The sequence below is a fragment of the Xyrauchen texanus genome, chromosome 2, assembly GCF_025860055.1.
Source record: "Xyrauchen texanus isolate HMW12.3.18 chromosome 2, RBS_HiC_50CHRs, whole genome shotgun sequence".
Lineage (NCBI taxonomy): Eukaryota > Metazoa > Chordata > Actinopteri > Cypriniformes > Catostomidae > Xyrauchen > Xyrauchen texanus.
In genome coordinates, this window is record NC_068277.1 from 45,434,971 (window position 1) to 45,455,050 (window position 20,080).

Here is a 20,080-nt window from a genome sequence, read left to right on the forward strand (position 1 = left end):
TTATTTTATAATTTTTTTGCAGATCGTAACCAGAAACAGGAACAAAGTCTCTTTCGATTGTTCCCGAGTGAAACTTTATTTTTAAATGCTGGTAACCGGTTGATAAGCTTAATTTGGTTCAGATATTTTTTTATTACATTTTCATTAACCAAAACGTATTTTTCCTAAGACCAAAGGGATTATCACAGTAAATGTTCATGATTACACCATCTGTTGAACATGATAAGCATGTGCTTTGATCCTGAAGGAAACCACTGAATCACACATTTCTTTGTCTAAATGCACATTGAGGATGCAGCCGTCCATGACATCCATTGATTGACCTTTTAGACAACTATATATATATATTTACTACTTAAACATGCATGATTAATCCAGATGCAAGGAAAAATATTGAGGTAAAAAGTAAATGTCTCAGTTGTTTCCAGGTCTTCACTGAATTATTGTTAGATATGATGCAGGAATACAGATTTGATGCTGCCAGGTTTTGACTTAGAAGCAGATCTGTAATTAAAACAAAAAATTATTATAAAATAAATGAATTAAACAATGATTAAATAATTAAAATAATTTGCAAAAGATGTTGTTTAGTCCAAATGTGCCCACACAGTGTGTATGCATACAGGAGAGAGATATTTAGGCTAATAATTTAGATGGCCAGATGGATATTTGAAATATTTTTAGGGATATATTTACTATTAAGAATACATTTATTAAAAATACATTATTTTATATAGGCTACTATATGTTTGCTATGATTTATATGCTGATAATTTCCCCACATGAAAAAGCGAAATTAAAAATAATGATTATATTTTCAAGAGTCCCTTCTTGAGTGTTTTTCCAGACAAGGTTGTTTCTCTTGTGAGATCACACACCCCTTATCACAGAATACTCTCTTAAAAAATAATAAAAACGTTATTAATCATTCTTTTATTTCATGCTAACCAATTACCAATTATGAAGGAGGCTGTTGAATGCCGGAACCGGAACTTAAATAATAAAATTCTGCTAAGAACTAACCAAAGTGGACAAAAAAATGCCTTTTTTAGTCTCAAGTGTCCTTAAAATAATTTGACAATGCGAACAATTTTCATTGGACTTATATGTAGGCTCTATTTACATTACTTGGGTTTTTACTTTTTTTGTTCTATTTAATTAATTATTTGTTATTTTATTATTATATTTATTACTTATAATATGTATAATATGACCCATGAGCAATTTGAAATATATATATATATATATATATATATATATATATATATATATATATATATATATATATATATATATATTTTTTTTTTTTTTTTTTTTTGGACATGTTCCATGGAAATTCCTGGTGATAATAGTATTCTTTAAAGTACCTTGGATAACATGTAAAGGCAACAGTATATTAATATGATAATCAGTAAGATCCATGGTATTACCTGGAACAATATTTTGGAGCTGTTAGCATCACTGTACCATGGTATCACCATAGTACTTTTCTGTAATGTGTATATTGATGTATTATAAGGATATACAGTACTAGATAGGTCAACTGTATATGTGTATCATTGGTTACATACTGCAACTTAACCTTTCAGTACATTGCAGTTGCTTCATTCTGTCCTCCTGCACTGGCATCATATTGCACAAGTGTGTGCATGTAGCTGGTGTGTTTAAGAAGTCTGCACTGCTGGGTTTCTGTATGCCAGCACTTGTAGCAGGCAGATGGTGACCTGCGCTTGAACCTCTCCTCTCTCTCATTTGTTCAGCTGGCTTTCATTTGGTCTGCATGCTGAGGACAGACTCCAGTAGAGCTGCAATTCTTTATTCCTACCACCAGATGACGCTATAAACCAACATATAGCACCTATAAGGCAGAGGAATGGAGGCCTGCTTTTTAAACACTAACCCACAAAGAAAAAAAAAGAAAAAAAAAAAAAAAAACGGAAAAAAAATTATAATTAAAAGATGCAATTAAATGAGTAAATATTGATAGGAATGACAGAGGGTGGTGGTGCATACATTTGAAATGTAAGACGCTATATTTTTTATTCAGCCATTGAGTTGCATGAATGCGTTTCATGTCTGTTCATCCGATATCTTGTCATTAGAGCCAACTAAATGATATCTGAGAGAAAAAGGCATTGTCTGCAGAGAGAATTACACTCTCTTCCCATTTCCAATCTGCAGTCAATCCGCAATCAATCTTATCAGACGTTCTCTGACAGCCTTTTCACATTTTTACACATTTTTACGCACTCTTCCTCTCTCAATTAAACACACACAGACAACAGTCATCTGTCACCATTGGAAAGCTCTCTGTGAATACCCTGCGTCTGGATACACCATGTCATAATGTTCATCATCAGCGTGCACATACAGTCTCACACACATATATACGCAACTTAACAAGAGTGTGCCTGTGTTCATGTATCTGTGTGTGTGTGTGTGTGTGTGTGTGTGTGTGTGTGTGTGTGTGTGTGTGTGTGTGTGTGTGTGTGTGTTTGCTCAGCTCTCAGGCTGAGTCTTATGAATCGATGATCATATGGTATAAGAGAGATAGATGGCTCGGAGCTCCGTCTTGTCTCCTCTAATTGTAAAATATTAGTTACATTAGAGTGTGTTGGGTGATTAATGGAACTTATTTGGAGGTGGCCCTTCCTGGCCCTCCCCCGTCGAAATCCTTCTCCACTGACTCCTCTGAACTGAGGGATTTCTCTAACAGCAGACACATAGGTCCTGGAGAGAAATAGAAACAGAAAGTAAGAACATGATTAGAGAGGAAAATGGAGGTGGAGAAGGAAAATTCAAGAGATAGACTAGAGAAAGAGTGGGGAGAGTTGCATGGAAACAGGCAAATATTCTATTAGATTTGGGAACAAAATTACTGCCAGGGAACACAAAACCAATTGTCTTGGCAAACAACAGTTATTCTAAGGTACATTTCCCTCATTGGGTATCAGATAAGGTTTGTGTGCTCAGTCATTTTTGTTTATGTTGCGCTGGCCCATTTGGCAGTTATCTTGCAGTTATACTAACACCTAGCGGCGTAGATGGAGTATCACACCATAGCAGAGGTTTTTAGTTGCCGATACTATTGCAGAAATGCACGATTCACCATGTTTGAGTCGGCCATGATTTATTTATATTGTGAAACAAAATGTCCAATTACAGGGTGCTTCTCGAGAAAAAGGGACTTGTATCCGGCTGGCCATATGTTCTCAACATGTTGGCCCTTATGAAGCAACCCGCTGCTTGTAGAATAAAAAGCTTTTATGATGCTACATGAGTCTTCATCTAGGTTGGTGTACATGATTTTAAATATACTTTTTAAATATACTAAAACCTTTTTTTAATGTGGAAAAAAATACTGATTGCCACTTTAAATCAACTTGCAAACTCCAAGTACAAACAAATGAACTCACATACTATACCCGTATTAAATCGGCCCTCATCGATACTTCTACGCTTTCATGGGAATAGATCAGTATTAGAATATAAAGTCATGGTTTCCTATGGAAATGGTAGGAAATGTTATTGATACCTGGGAAGATACAGTTTTTTTTTTTTTCAATTGGATACACAAAAAAAACTAAAAAACATTGTCTGACACTTCAGAAACAGACACTGCATTTCCGAATTTGCTGTATTTACTGCATACCCAATTCTCAAAGTATTTAATGTCACCCTTTGAAAGAAAAACATGGCCATGTACTGTAAAAAAAAAAACAGCCAGAAAATTGATATCATTATAGTATCGGCCACACTATTGACAATTTAAGCTTCTCGATTTGGGGTGAACAGGCTATTTTTTCCCCCCAATATTTGATGGTCTTCTCTCAATTCTGTTGAAAAAGTTGGGTTTTCCACACATAAGAAAGTGATATATTGTGAAATACTGTAAAAAAATATCTGTAATCAACAACTTACCTGTTCTCAGTTCGAAGTTTGAAGATTTTTGCAAAAAGAAATGCATAACAACTGCACACTGTGTGGAATCATGAAAACAGCGTTAACCATTTTTCAGAATGGCTATATGTTTTTGGCATATTAGCAAGAGAAATTGACGAATTGATGAATTGTTTCAGTCACCGTGTGTATCCAATTGGAGAAAAAAAACTGCAAGCACTTAGCCCTGCTGGAGGTATAGAACTGACGCTCTGCCTCTCTCTTCTCAGCCAGCCATTAGAAAGCCATGGATCATGTTATAGACAGAAGAGCAGCACTGCTGACCCAGTACTGGAGCTCAGTTCACCCACACACACCTTTATTCTTCACCATTGTTCATATCAGTTTATCTAGTTCTTTTGTCCTTGTGCCCATGGGAAAAGATATGTTTTGATTACCTTTTAATTGGCGTGGAGGCCTTGAGGAGCTCCTGGTCTACTAGAACTGATTTACAAAATTATTTAAATTCTGTCGTAGAATAGTCAGGGCAGTGTTGTAACACATTTTGTGTCTGTACCTCATTGTTTTTGTGGATGTGTGTGTGTTTGTGTGTGTGTGTGTTTACTGGTTTGACCAACATTAAAGGTGACCTATTATGCAAAATTAACTTTTACATGGTGTTTGTACATAAATATGAGTCGGCAGTGTGTGTACACAACCACCCTTCGATATTAAAAGTCCACCCACTCCTCTTTCTTATAATTCTTTTGATAAAAAAACAGTGTGTCAAATGAATGTTTTTCGTTTGTCACGTTAGAGCAGGCCTCGCCCACGACTGGTGACGGACTCCACCCTATTATCATAGATCCTCCTCTGAGTGATCTACACATAGTCTGCCATTTTTTTCCGTGCTTGAGCAGAGACAGTGAGAAGAATAATGTCTCAGCTTCGTAAGAGTCATAAGTGTTCTGTTGTTGGCTGTAAAAGTGAACATCAGAGCCACTGAAGACGCAGTGGACAAGTTTTGTAAGGAAATGTGCCCCAAAACATACAAAAATGTGTGTATGTTTGTGCAAATAACTTTACACCGGACTGCTTTGTGAATGTGTCAATATAAAGCAGGATTTTCAAATAATTTGATTCTCAAGCATGGATCAGTGCCAACTGTTTGTGTTCCAACTTTATATTACATCTTGTAAAAAGGGGCATAATAGGTCTCTGTAAAGGTATTCAATGGAAAGGAGGAGGCGAGAACCGGCTTTTCAATATAAATAATAGATTAATGGTAAACTTAAAAGACCACATAAACACACACATGGCGGACATGTCTGTAAACAATCTCTCTCTCCCACACGACACCCTGCAGTCGACCTTTATACCTCGGAGGTTTGATTAGCCTAATACGTGACTGGGATCACGACCCGGCCCCGCCCTCCGCCCTGCTACAGTCTCCTTTAAAAGGAAGAAAATGGCCTCACAATGCAGGAAAACCTGAAAACATTTTTTTTGGGGGGGTTGTATGAAAATGTGAAAATGCAAAAAATTCTGTGAGGGTTAGTTTTAGGGGTAAGGTTAGTAATAGGAGATAGAATATATTGTGTCTGTGTGTCTCAGTCTTTGACATAATATTACTTTAAGTAGTTAAGAAATCTTCAACTTATCCCTAACATTTTTAAATAATGTAAAGAAAAAAAAGGGCTGTTCTTCCCCAGCATTACAAGAAATATAGGTGTTTTATTTTTCATTATTATTCTAATTTGTTTTATTTTTGTGCATACTGAAGAACATTGTGGCAATCAAATTTACTTGTTAAAAATATTTGTTACGCCAACCCTAGTCTCAGCCTCAGACGGCACGGCCACAGTCCGTGGCATCTGTCTGACGCATATAAGCACACAAAACAGTAAAACACTTTCTCAATCAACTCACTGCCAATCGGATTGGCTGGTTTGATGGAACGACACATGACGTTTTATTAGTCCGCCTGGAAGATGGGTTGTGTTCCATGTTGATAGAATGAGTGCATTTGAGGACAAAATAATAACAGAATTTGCCCAAGTTTGCCAGGTTAGTGACATCAAATCTTTTAAAGATATTCAGAGTTTTGTTTGAGGCACGTAGCAGAAAGTGAAGTGGATTTCCACGAGAAGAGCTTCTCTTCTCTATAATAAGGTTTTCTGTGCTGTACTTAGAATCTCTACACATTTTTTGCTCTTCCCCCGTGTGTTTTCTGGAAGAGGTATTAGGGAGGCCAACAGGGTGTGCTCACCCTGAGGTCTTTGTGGATCCTAATGCCCAAGTATAGTGACAGGGACACTATACTGTAAAAAAGGGCACCGTCCTTTGTTAAACCAAGGTCCTGACCCTCTGCGGCCGTTAAAAATTCCAGGACACTTCTTGAAAATAGTAGGGGTGTATCCCCGGTGTTCTGGCCAAATTCCCCCCATTGGTCATTATCAATCATGGCCTCCTAATAATCCATTTTCATGAATTGGCTCTATCTACTCTCTCCACTCCATCAATAGCTGGTGTGTGGTGAGCGTACTGGCACACTATGGCTCCGTCACATCATCCAGGTGGAAGCTGAACACTGGTGGTGGTTGAGGAGAGTCCCCTGTTCACTTCAGTGTAGTGTCACGCTTTCAGTGTAGTGTCACGCTTTCAGTGTAGTGTCAGAAACGTGCTATATAAATGTAACATTCATTCATTCATTCGTTCACAAACACCCTGTAATGACAAACAACGACTGTGATTGCTCGCTTTACATGTCAGATGGCTTTTCCGATCTAAATAGGTGGTTCTTGGCAAACTGAAGCGGCTATAGCCCCTAGACCTTTGCTGAAGTCATAGGTCTGGCTACGTGAGACTATGCCAACCCAAACAACCCAATTGCATTTTAAACACTTTAATTCAATCAATATATGAATAATCCTTACACACCTGAATGGTTACTGGTAGGTGCATATGATGTAAACTATTATAAAGAAGGAAAAAAAAACTTTGAAGGTAGTGTGCTTTTTTAAAATAATTTGAATATTTGTTATTTAATATTTTAATTAAATATGGTAAACATATTGGGAACACTGTAATGCAAAATAGCCAATACAGAAGAAACACTTAAAAACTAGGCTATTCATTATATAAACACAACAGACAGTCATTTATAGTTAAAGTGATGGTGTTACAACTCAGTCAACTCACAACTCTTCCCCGGTCTCCCTATATGAATCAAATCAAATGGCATCTAAGGACCAAGGAATAATAATCTGATGTCATTCCAAAGCCAGTATATTTTGTAAATGATAATTACACTTTTTATTTGTTATGTCCACTTTCGGAGTTTGAGGACACTGGTCTCTTTCTCACTCTTTCACATAAAGTCACACACACACACGCACACACACATACACACACACACACACACGCACACCCACACTCGTAGACATTTATTATGTGTCTGCAGTGACAGCTCAGCACTAGAATGTGCAGCAATATGCTCTATAGGGAGAGCGAGAAGTGTGCAGTACAGCAGATGAGTACTCATGAACTCTTCCTTCCCTAGCCACACAGATACCCACACACAGACACACAGTCCTGCTGAGACTGCCTGACACATCGCCCTCATCACATGATGTATATACTGCCTTTTACCCATGAGCCTTTCTAACTCTTGTCCAATCACAGAGCCCAGTGTAAGCCCTCGCCAGCACCTCTCATACACTCTCAGTGAAGGAAGTGGTATATTATCTCAAAAACCTTCCCTTAAAACTTTCTCTACGACTCACATGTCCATGAGGAAAAACAAAAATGAAACGCCCTGGAACACTTCAAAGAATTCCATTTGTTCATATAGTAGAGAACTGAAGCCAAGTAAAGAAGATTGAATGGAGTTATTGTGGCAGACAGGTTGGGTAATGTATAGCAGAGGAAAAGAGACTATTTTTGTGAATGTATTAAGAGGTTCTTCTGGAGCAGCAGTTAGTAATCTAGTTCATTGTTTAACATGGGAGCTTATTCCCCTGTGGAGCTTTTAGGGATCGCTTTTAATAAACCCACACATACACACCACCAATACCTGCTTCCTCTGTGTTATTTTTTATTGTATTTTTTTCAGAAAGCCAGACTACATAATCAGTTCTCCACACTATGGCCCGATTGTCATTACAGTTGCATTCAGCACTAAAAAGGTCTAATAAAATCCTGTACAACCTTTCTTGTACAGATCTGCTGTACTTGACTAGAGACAAGCTGATAACTCATCAACAGTGTTGGGTTACTTACAAGTTATTTAAAAGAGTAATCCACTGAAAATGACTTTTCTTAAAATTTTAATAAGACCACTTTAATAATTACTTAATGGAAAACGTAATCACATTACTAATTACTTTATTTCTGAGTTACTTTCTAAAATACTTTTTACAAAAAGGTTTAGTTTTTTTATTCTCAACAAATTCAAAATGATATATTTCCACATTGTTCACAGTCACACGCATGTCATACACTGAGCATCACTATTTCTATAATTACAATAATTTAAAATTTAAAATGTAATTTGATTACAGTAATTATTTGCTACAGTATGTAATCAGATTACCCACAACACTGCCCATCCATCAACTAATCCATGCTTTGGTTACAATTTACAATAAGGTTCCATTTGTTAACATTAGTTAATGCATTAACTTTATTGTACATGAACTACTAAAATTAGCAAGCATATCCAACTTTTGATTTTAAAAATGTATGTTGAAATTAACAATAAATGTGCACTCCTTTTCTTTGTGTCATCCTGGACTTACACTGACACCTAGTGGCTTGGATGCAGTATCATTTAAAATCAATAGTTTTCAGTTGTAGATGCCATTGTAGAAATATAGCATTTACAGTCAGCCATGATTATTTTAATCAATGAGTGAAAGTGTCAAATAAAAGGACGGTTATGGAGATTAAAAGAGTAGTATTTGGCTGGTCATGTGATCTAAACATGGCTGCCCCCATGAGGATACCCTCTCCATGTAGAATAAAACAGCTTTCATAAGGTTACTGATGTGAGTCTTCATCACATGTGAGAGGTTATGCAATTCTTTAGGAGTAAAAAGTTTTTAATGAGAAAGAAATTACTGAGTGTAACTTTAACTGAGAATAACCAATGCTGTAATAGTATCGTTCATTGTTATTTCTACTGTTAACTAATGTAGTTAACTAATGTTAACAAATGGAACTTTATTGTGAAGTGTTACCCATGATTTTCCTCGGTATTATGTCTTTACAATAATCTCTTGATCTTTTAAAAGTTACATTTTTAATGCAAGTGCATTCCAAACCTCATGTTGACAAAACTTGATCATTTATGCTGTTTCACAGTGCAGGTTTATATAGAGCTAGGTAAAGATCTTAGGCTTAGCGCCAGTCCATTGTACTGTAGCTTTGTCTTTGCTTGAGTGTGTTTACCGAATCAGAGCGAGTGAATCTGAAGGTGTGATGTGGGTTTTAGTGTGAAATCTTCCTCAGCAGGGTTTTGGTAGCAGGTGGGAAGAGATAGCGCGTGGCACACTAACGTTGCGGTGGGATTTGGGTGTTTGGAAGCTCTCTTTGCTGAGTAATCTCCCAGCCTTTACAACACGCAGGTTATTACTGGCCGACAGATGGTACATCACTTTTTACTGCTCACACCTTCTGTGGCTTGCATTCTCCCCAGATACACACTCCCTCTGTTTTTCTTTATCTCTTCCTTCTTTTCCATATAGGTGACACTCGAACACACATACATACACTGGAGAAGAGTTTCCACTGAGGTACAAACACATGCATATGCTACACGTGCAGCACAAGTGCACTTAGAAACACGTTGACTTTAGTCATTGGAGGAGAGCACGTCCAGAAAAAAACCTGGCACAAAATCATACACAACATCCCTGCAGGTATAGATTCATTAGAGATGCTTTGAAGTAGCACAATGGCTCAGAGTGTCTTTTTATCTTTTAGGTGCACTTTGTTTAGCTAACAGAAACACATTATAGATTGAAGTAAAGAAATCAATATGACATCGAGGGAGAGAGTTTGAGTCTCTGGGCCAGTTTAGCTTTCAACCAAAAATATATGTTCAAAAGTGTAGCGGAAGTGTTTAACATAGTTCAGTACTGAAACAGGTGACCTCATCCAGAAGTTGAAAGGATATGAGCGTTTAAACCCTTAATTACCCATAGAGCGGAAGTCTCTCTCTCTCTCCTTCAGTATTCCTATCTCTCTCGTTCTCAGGCTAGCGTTACTCACAGTGAGCATCTGATAGTCATTAGAGGCTCTGCAGTCAGCTCACACACACACACACACATAGATGCACACAAACATCCCAACGCACCCCATACATACATAAATCCTCCACATAAGCCAAACACATGCAGAAACAGGAATTCGTGACATGCTCATGAGCTATTATTTTTCAAAGACATGCCACACATACACAGGGACACATGCTCGAGTGTGTAAACACGCGTGCGCACGCGCACGCACGCACACACACACACACACAGAGCAAAAGTGCTGAAGCCCTGCAGGTTCTTTCTGCTGTGCGGGGCAGGGGATTCGTCATGTGCTGATGAGCTGTTATAATAATATATGAGCAAATCACAAGCATTCTGCAAATTAATCATTTTTCCTCCTGAACACCCTTCTCCCTCTCTCTCTTTCTCTCTGTCACAAAAGCACATACACGTCCACACACAGTCTACGTCGCTGAGCGTTGGAGAGGGTGACTTCTCACAGACAGACAGAGGTGAGAGGCAGCACTCTCTCACAGATGGTAGCTTTGGCATCAGATGGAATTTATATAAGACTGATTTTGATTACATGCCAAAGCACCTCCACGCCTGCATGTGTAGGAGCATGTGTCTGCTTGCTCACATACCACAACATGCAACCGTATTGTTCAAACGCATTTTGTTGTTTTGTTTGCATATTTTTTAGAATGTGTGTTTGTCTGTGAATGATGAGATTAGAAACAGAGAATGAAAAGGACATGATAGGAGAGTAAGGGAGCAAGAGAAGGAGACACCACAAGAGGGAGCATTAGACGTGTTCTGGGAGAAGGCGAAGAATAGACACACAAAAAAACAAACAGATACAGATAGATTCAATGATATTAAGACAGTGAGATGTAGAAGGCAGAAAATGAGTGAACTGAATAAATACATTTGAACCCTGTTTTCACGTTTGGCATGATGAACGGTGATGGGAGTGTGAGGGACAGTGATGGAGTGATATCAGTGAATTTGCAGGAAGTGGGTGTTGTCATTCGTCCTCCCTCCTTCTCCTCTCCTTCGCCCTCTGATCTCCACATATGAGGCCTTCAGGGGTTAATTAGGCAGCCGTGATAATGACACACTGCTGAAAATAATAGAACTTTTTTTCTCTCCCTTTTTCCTCTCTCTTCTTTTTTCTCTATTTTGAGACTATGTTTGAAAATTATGGGAAGTGGTCAGAAAAAAATGAAAGAAAAATACACTCACACAGACACACACACACACACACACACATGTCATTTCTATTTATTATAATAATACAATACATATATATATATATATATATATATATATATATATATATATATATATATTTGTTTGTGTACAAAAGATTCAAATGATTTATAAGCCATTGCATTGGTAACAAGGACATTGGAACACCGCTACTAGCAGTTTCGGGAATCAGACCTACTGTAAAAAAAACTTACTGGGGAGAAAAAGAGAGAGTGAGAATGGAGAAATAAAAATGTTCATACATCAGCAGACAACAACTAAGTAGAGTGGGATTCACCTGAGAGCTTTAAAAAGTAGAATGAGATGAAGAAACAGGGAATAACACTGACAAATAAATATGTGGATGTACATAAGGATTGTCATTTACAAGTTTATCAAGCTATATAAATGACACCATAGACATTTATTATTTTTAAATAAAGCTATTACAGCAAACTAATCATAACCCTACTGGTAAATTAGAACATGATTTGCTTTATTTATTTTTACTCATTTTTACCTTGAAGGGAGGTTTTGCCTACTGGGGATAATGTTGTCTCTAAAATATAGAAAGAAAAAATGCACAAACACACACATGTGCAAATTTTATTGTGAGGACCTCTCACTGACTTTACTTATTTAATTAAGTTAACCATAACTAGTGCACCCTGACCCCATCCCCATTGAAATGGAAAAAATGAAAATAAAAAGGAGATTTTTGGCAGAATGAAAGCCTCAGTCACTTTCATTGTATGGAAAATAAAAAGTGCAATGACTGAGGCTAACATTTTGTCTAACACTTTGTTCCCATGAGCCTTTCTACATTGGGATGAAAAATAATTAGAAATAATTAGCATTTTTGAGTGAACCATCCTTTTAATCCAGCCTGATCTCATAGAAAATATGCGAATGTAACAACATTTTTGCAAAATAACATATGTGCTTCCAGTTCAGAGGTGAAATGTCCACTGTGTGGAGCTAAAAGCAAGTTAAATGTTCTACCACACAGATGAGTTTTTTAAGGTTAATACTATATATATAAAAAAAGAAAAAGAAATCAACCTCCTTATCCTAAACCTAACTGATAGTGTCATAAAAAGCAAATGTGGCATGAAAAATGCAATTGGTGAAGCAACTAAATATAATTGCATCTTCATGTTCCATGAAAGACAGTAAGTTGTATATGTTTAGTGAGTAAATGATGACAGAATTTTCCTTTTTGGGTGAACTATCCCTTTAAACACGATTTGAAACTTTTTTTCTTAGTAATGGACCATTCTTACAAGTCATTTTTTAAAGTTTTACTGTATTTAAGAAGATATATTCAGTAATGTGTCCCTCACAGTATCATAGCATGTACAACTTCATACACACCCATGCCCAGTTGTCATATAAGGAGTAATGTGCTCATTAAATAAGTGAAGCTATAGCACACCAACAACAAACTCAAAAATGTTCATATTTTTGCATTGTGTTTGTTTTAGAGAGAGAGGTCAGTAGGAGAAATAAAACAATGCATTTAAGAAAGATGTTAGCATGCTTCGCCAGAGCCAAACCCTTCACCACCACCTGATAACAAACATGCCGTATACGTGCAGTTTAGCACACACAATATGAAACGCTGTAATCTTTGTGCATAAAATCTCTAGCTCCCTTGTTATTTGGTAACTTGCAGTAGCTATCCAAAATGGTCCCAATTAGTTTCTGTTTAAGTAATCGGAACTGTCATAGGAATTGCTTTGATAGGGGGTCCAATGTGTATATTTATTTGATATAAGAAAAATGTGTCCAGTGACAGAACACCCCTCAAAATATGATTCATTGTTGCCAATTATTTTGACCATCAAGGCACCCTGAAGGGGCGGTATTATCTCACTTTGAAAAGGGAGCTGGAGGAAGCTTTCCCAATGAATGCGGAGAGCTGTGACGGAGGTTACATATCAATAGGCTTTCTTCTTTTGTGTTTCTCTATGAGCCCTGTTAATCATTTACCTGTGGCCCTGTCAAAGCTACTCTGAGCACAACATTCGAGAATTCTGCTATCCAAATCGCTTTCTTTCTTTCTTTCTTTCTTTCTTTCTTTCTTTCTTTCTTTCTTTCTTTCTTTCTTTCTTTCTTTCTTCCTGTCTGTCCAGGTTCACCCAACATTCAAAATCAGTAGATTCTTTATTATTATAATAAAACATTTTTTTTAAATGGGATTCACCTCACTCTGTGGCTCAGTTGGACCCCTCTATGACAATTCCAAGCTCTCTGCGCATTTGCCTAAACAGTTGCTGCTTCAGGGAAAGCAACAAGATTGGGGAGAAGAAACGAAATAAGAAGAAAGGGCAGAGAAAGCTGACTTACAGTTGGTGACACACTAGTTTGAGGTATAAAATAGTATAAAATGGCATGAGAATATTCTGCCTCTCAGACTTAGCTCAATGTAAGGAAGTGTGAAATTAAAGTGCGTATGAATGAAACGGCCAGGATTGTGTGTCGCCAGCTTGCTTATCAGACAACTGGAACATCGAAAGCTATAAAACTTGCAGCAATCCCCTTTGTATCGAGGTCTCAGCAGACATTGTTGTATTCAAAAGCTGCTGCGACTCCAAAGCCAAACACAAAGTGCTTATAAATCCTTCTTTTTTTTTTCTGCCACACACACATACACACAGAGAGACAACGGTACACACACTTACTCTGGGGATGTGTACATTTTTCAAGTTACATCAAGGCTACACCTTTAATGCAGCCGCTTTACATTCTCCGCACCAACGTGGCTGCTATTTTAAACCTTCATGTTAATTTGATTTAGTGCTTTTCAAATTGAATTGAGAAAAATGGAGAGCAAATGTACTGTTATTAATGTTCTAAAGTAGCGCGTAGCTGAAAGTGCCTGGCTTTGCTCTAAGTGGATGGGCCCGATAAGAGAGCCAGATATGATAGGCATGTAATCTGCATTCCTCAAACAGACTCTGTGGGCTATTAAGAGGCATTGTGTACAATGCACCGATGATCAGATCCAATCTCTTAAACAGTTGTACATGCTCCAAGCTGAAAGAGCACTTTCAAAGTTCTGTAGGATACCAAACAAAGAAAATGTCTTCATATGAACAGAAGATAATGTCCACAGTTTCAAGTGGATAATGGAAATACTTTTGATGCAACCAAATTAATCAAAAGATTACTGTTTTTATATGATTGCTTACAAACTAAAATAAAAATATCACACAGTTAGTGAAACCTGACACTCAAGGAGCAAAACGTCTGCCCCGATCTGCACAATTAGAGGCGCATTCTCAGCCTCACACTTTTTGCAAAACACTACACGCTCTTCTTTATATTACACTCAGAAATCTAATATGATGTCACTTCTTTGCCATTTCAAGGCACTGCCTAAAAATACCACACCTATGAACAAATTGATCAAACATGCCATCAGGTGTAAAGACACTTAGGTGCTTAATTGTAAACTCACCAATCACACGTAAGCACTAGAAATCAGGCAACAGGTGATATTACCTGTCTTCAACAAAAATGGAAGGCAACGTTACAGTAAAAGGAAGAGGGAGAAACATCATTGTCCACTGAGATATTTTGAATGTCCCGGACCAACATGGTGGTACTTTAACATCACAATGTGCACTGCAATACCGCAGAATGGGGTCCTCCACCACCATGCCAACTTAGGTCCTTAAACTACACAACATCGTCACAGCAGAAGACCAAATGGATGCAGAGCAGATGAGATACATTGTCATCTGGGATACTGTATCTTACCACCGATATGCCCTTGTCCAAAACTGGTTTCATCAGCATCCACAATTTTTACTCCAATACCTCCCACCATACTCTCCCTCCCTTAACCCCATTTATGATTTTGTTTTCCGGCATGGCGGTGGAAGGTTTACAATCTCCAGCCATATGTTAGGATACCCCTCATTCAAGCCATGGAGGAGGCTTGCAACCTAATTGATGCAGGGTCTGTGCAAGGATGGATTTGCCATTCAAGAAAATCCTTCCCTCGCTGTCTTGCGAGAGAGGACATAGCTTGTGTTGTGGACGAAGTGATGTGGCCATATCCAGCAAGGCAAAGGGATGATGCTTAGGGTTTTTTGCAATCTTTCAAAACGCATGGATGTATTGACTGATTTTACAACGTGGAGAGAAATACATATTTTCGTCAGTGTGCAGTACTGGTCTTGTGTGTTTTGTTCATGTACTTTACTCTAATAATATCTCTGAAAAAATCAAACCCAGACTAAAGAACAGTAGAAATGTTAAAAGTGTTTTAGATTGAGCACAGCAGTGTGTACCTGGCTCAAACAGAATCATATTGTATGAATCATGTGTTTGCCATACGGTGTAAAAAAATGGGTTTTTATCAATTATTGTATAGTTTTGAATTAAGTGATTAATTTATGAGTGTGAATTGTGCGTAGTTTCTGACAAAATGACAACGATACAACAATGATAAATTGTATTCCCTTTAACACAAATCATGAGTAAAACGGGAGATTATTAGTTAACTTTTCCCTCAGTTTCTCACTGTTCCCTTATATGTAACAAACTACATTTACCAACTTTTTTTGATAGAATTAACTTTACTATAACTACATTTTTGCAAACTGACTTTACACTGTAAAATCTTGTTAGTTAACCTTACAAAAATAAAAGCAAGTAAATGTACTTATTTGGCAGTACTTAAATGGCTCAAGTAAAGTGAACTAGGGAAACCTTTGCAATTGATTTCCTCACTTTTTTAAAGTAAAGTCAACTTATTACATTTTACAGTGTTCGTGCCATATTCTACATTTTGAAATGAACACTAGATGCTCCAAAAAACTGTAAGTTGTATTCACTTTTACACAAATTACGAGTAGATCAGCTTATTATGACTTTATAAACACTTATTTTTCACACCATTATTTGCACTCTGCTATTTACATTTACATTTATGCATTTGGCAGATGCTTTTATCCAAAGCGATTTACAGTGCATTTATTACAGGGACAGTCCCCCTGGAGCAACCTGGAGTTAAGTGCCTTGCTCAAGGACACAATGGTGGTGGTTGTGGGGATTGAACCATCAACCTTCTGCATACCAGTTCTGTGCTTTAGCCCACTACGCCACCACCACTGCTATGTTATATCAAAACACTTTTTACTGTAATGTATCATTTGAACAAACAATACATTTTGATGCTTGTATTACAGACTACACACTTTTCCAGTATGATTAGCTTCAGCGATTGCTCACCTGATAAAGTGTTGGTGTTTGAACTCAGAGGAACGCAGCTCGACACCAGTCAAGCACGCAAGCTGACACGTGAGACGAGTGTCATATAAGCGACACGAGATGACGTTGTTGCTTCAGAATATGTGCTTTTCATTTCTCATTTTGTTTTTGGACTCAATCGGTTAGGTTAAAGTGTTGGTTAAGGGTAAGGATGCCTGTTGTGTTTCTACCTCGCACCTTTGTGTTCATCGAGGAAAGAAAGGCATATGGGTTTGTAACAATATGAGGGTGATTCATTGTGATGACAGAATGTTGACAGAATTTAGATTTTTGGATGAACAATCCCTTTAAAATCAACTAGAATATGTGAAAGCCTTTCAAATGAATGGCTATTCTGATGTGACTTTGACAATGTACAGAGTGCTGGTGTGTCTATAATGATGTTGCTTTCTCTCCCACATACAGGTCATGGAGGTCAAAAGCCATTCCAATGCCGGTACTGCCCCTACAGCGCCTCTCAGAAAGGCAACCTGAAGACCCATGTGCTCTCTGTACACCGCATGCCCTTTGACAACAGCCAGTACCCTGACCGTCGCTTCAAACGCTCCCGTATAGACTCTGATGTCTATGTAAACACAGAGGATGGGAACCCTCCCTCCTCTGGCCAGGGAAGCACAGGGGAAGGTATTTCTGGTGATACTTATTGCTCTCTTGAGTGAAACGACATACAGTAAAGCTTGATCCAGGGATTTCTTAAGACCTTCAGGGGTTTGAAGTGATGATGTCATTATTAACAAGTGGAATCATGTTAAGACACCACATCATAAAAGCATTCCCATCGTATTATGCTTAAAGAAACACCCAACTGTCTAATCCAACTGTTATTCCATATTGTGTGTGCATCAAACTCCCAAATCCATTCACTACGGCCTCACTAGGTGTTCTATGTGAAGCACAGGACAGAGATGATGAAGCAGAGAAACCCGAATCCTGTTTCTGATGAGTTTGAAACTAAATACACAGCTTTTATTGGAATTTCCCAAAACGAGCTTTGACTGGACATTACTGATGAGAAAAAAAAGAAATGACAACTTTAAAAAAAGGATTGTCATTAAATTCCCCATAGCTACTTTTGTCCCAAAAATAATGCTTTTATCAGAAAAACGATCCACGGCAATGATTTCGCGACAGTTGGAAGGAAATGAAAAATGGATGGGAGTTGTTGAGAGCACCCTTCAAGAACATGACACCACCAGTGGCCATTTGCCCAGCGCCACTGACGCACAGGGATGGAGTGAGCGCATAGAGGGATGTGGATGGTGAAGTGGATGGTGAAATGGAGGTTGGGTGGGGGGGGGGCTTGGTGCCAGCCTGACTGGAGCTGTCATCACAGAGGAAATCAATTCAACCCCCCTCCTACGCTGCTCCTACCCCCCCCCCCCCTTTTGCCTCTTTCACAACACGTCAAGAAAAACCGTAGTCGCCTGTACAGCCAGGCTGCAGATAGGTCAGCCGAAGACCTGTCTGACGTCTAGTAGCACTTATTATCAGCCTCCCTCCCAATCTCAAAGAAATAACTAAAAAATAAAATGTATGATGGCCAATAACATTGTATTATAATCAGTGCTTTGTTTTTTTTTTCTCATTGTTGTGCAGTTTTAGAATGTAATTTGTATGAGTATTCTTTTGGGGCAACACAGAGCGTTGGGGAGATGCATTAAATGTGCTTTGTTTCTGTTAAATGCTTCATAACAATGGAAAATGTATTTTTCATTGTTCTTTATGAAGGTGCTGCTTTACTTCTAACCGGTGAACATTAGGTAAAGTGTGCAGATCTAAATGGAGGTGGCCAGTACAGACTCTATGTAACTACAGTACTTAGCGAGAGACTGAATGTGTTATATGTAAAGTGTGATTTGGATATAATATGAAGGAACTGTAGCGCTTTTGTGGGGTTTATTGACTTGCTGCAGGACTTCCTTCTTTATAGAGCTCCTGAGAAAGCAGCATAATGAAGGCAAACTGTAGATATGAAGTGTGTAGATAATCACTTTTACTGCTACCTGTCTGTCTGTAATCTAAACTTCAGGATGGCATTTATGGGTTTGTCTGTTTTTCCTAATAAGGATAAAAATACTGGATTTTGTATGATGTTTTATTTGTTTTTATGATTGAATAAGCCTTTTTTTCCAATCATCATGGCCCCATTTTTTGCCCTGAATGTTCCTCTACTGAAAGAGATTAACAACACAGGCAGTTTGGATCATATGAAATCAAGCCTCTTAAAGAGCAAAATAAAGTGTATCAACTTTTATTGTACTTCCTTTTATTGAAGGCTAGCAGGGGTTAGAATGTAAATAAGTATAGGGCTTTTTTGCTTGCCCGTGTAGGGCGTTAGAGAGTAACAGGGGGTGGGGGGAATATGAATGTTGTGTGATAAACAGAAATTATCCGGAGTTTAAGAAAGTCAATATCTTCCCGCTCAGCACAGGGAAGCTCAGCACTTAAACCCCAGGGCCTTATGGCAGCTCCATTCACGCCAAAAGGAGTTTAGGGAACTCACAAATATCCGCTACACTCCTCACTAAGCGCTAAATAAAAACATAAACCTTTATCAGAGCCCTAAGAACAGAACATCTTTGGAAAAAAATAAACTTAAGCAAAGTTTAAAAATAAATAAATGATAGAAAAGACGTAGAAGTGGTGTGCGGAGATGCTACAAGCTCTGACTGTAGAGCCTCCATGCAATGGTTATTTAAGTCACCATAACACAAGAATATACTTTAGTCTTATATTTTTGGTCTGATCTTTGTTTGTTTGGGGTTTTTTCTCTCTCTCTCTCTCTCTCTCTCTCTCTCTCTCTCTCTCTCTCTCTCTCTCTCTCTCTTTTTTTTTTATATATTTCTCACTGCCTTAAATGAAGTTGATAAATTGAATGCAACTGTTTGTATAAGCTCTATTTGGGGGCATTTGTTTGAGGTTTTAAAGCACTACTGTGTTTTCTGGTGACTGTCAGTCGCTTGCTTTTTTGTTGTGTGTATGTACGTGAACGCACTTAAACTTAAGTATATTAGAGTCAATAAACTAAAAAAAATTATTATAATAATTATAGAAAAAGCAAATGAAAAAGATTTACCATTCACTGCACTTTTTCTGCCATTTCCTTTGTATCCATCTTATTGGATCATTTTGGAGCTCTGAGACAGGCAATAATTATGTTAATGACACTGGAAGGTCGTTTGTTTTTTTCTTTCTTGCCATTATTTGTATAGTGGTTGTCCATCCCATTGGTTCAGGTGCTAATATGTTCATATTACATTCCCCACCATAAAAATGTAAAATAAAAACATAAAACATTCCAACTTTTACTCATAATAATCTGTAACCAGGTCATGCTCACAAATACAGTCTCTTGCATATTTTAGTGCTGTCCAATATTGTGCTTCTTAGGGAAAGAGAAGAATATG

At 37.7% G+C, this 20,080-nt stretch overlaps 1 protein-coding gene across 6 annotated transcripts in view; it reads left to right on the plus strand.

The window, feature by feature from the left end:
• The window catches only part of znf536 (zinc finger protein 536), a 234,663-nt gene extending 215,227 nt beyond the window's left edge, over positions 1-19,436 (plus strand). For all 6 annotated transcript variants that reach the window (XM_052153944.1, XM_052153953.1, XM_052153969.1 and 3 more), the window contains one exon: positions 17,079-19,436. In XM_052153944.1, the coding sequence (XP_052009904.1) occupies positions 17,079-17,332 (254 nt within the window). In that variant the 3' untranslated portion in view covers positions 17,333-19,436. The remainder of the gene's footprint in view (positions 1-17,078) is intronic.
• Positions 19,437-20,080: the final 644 nt, after the last annotated feature.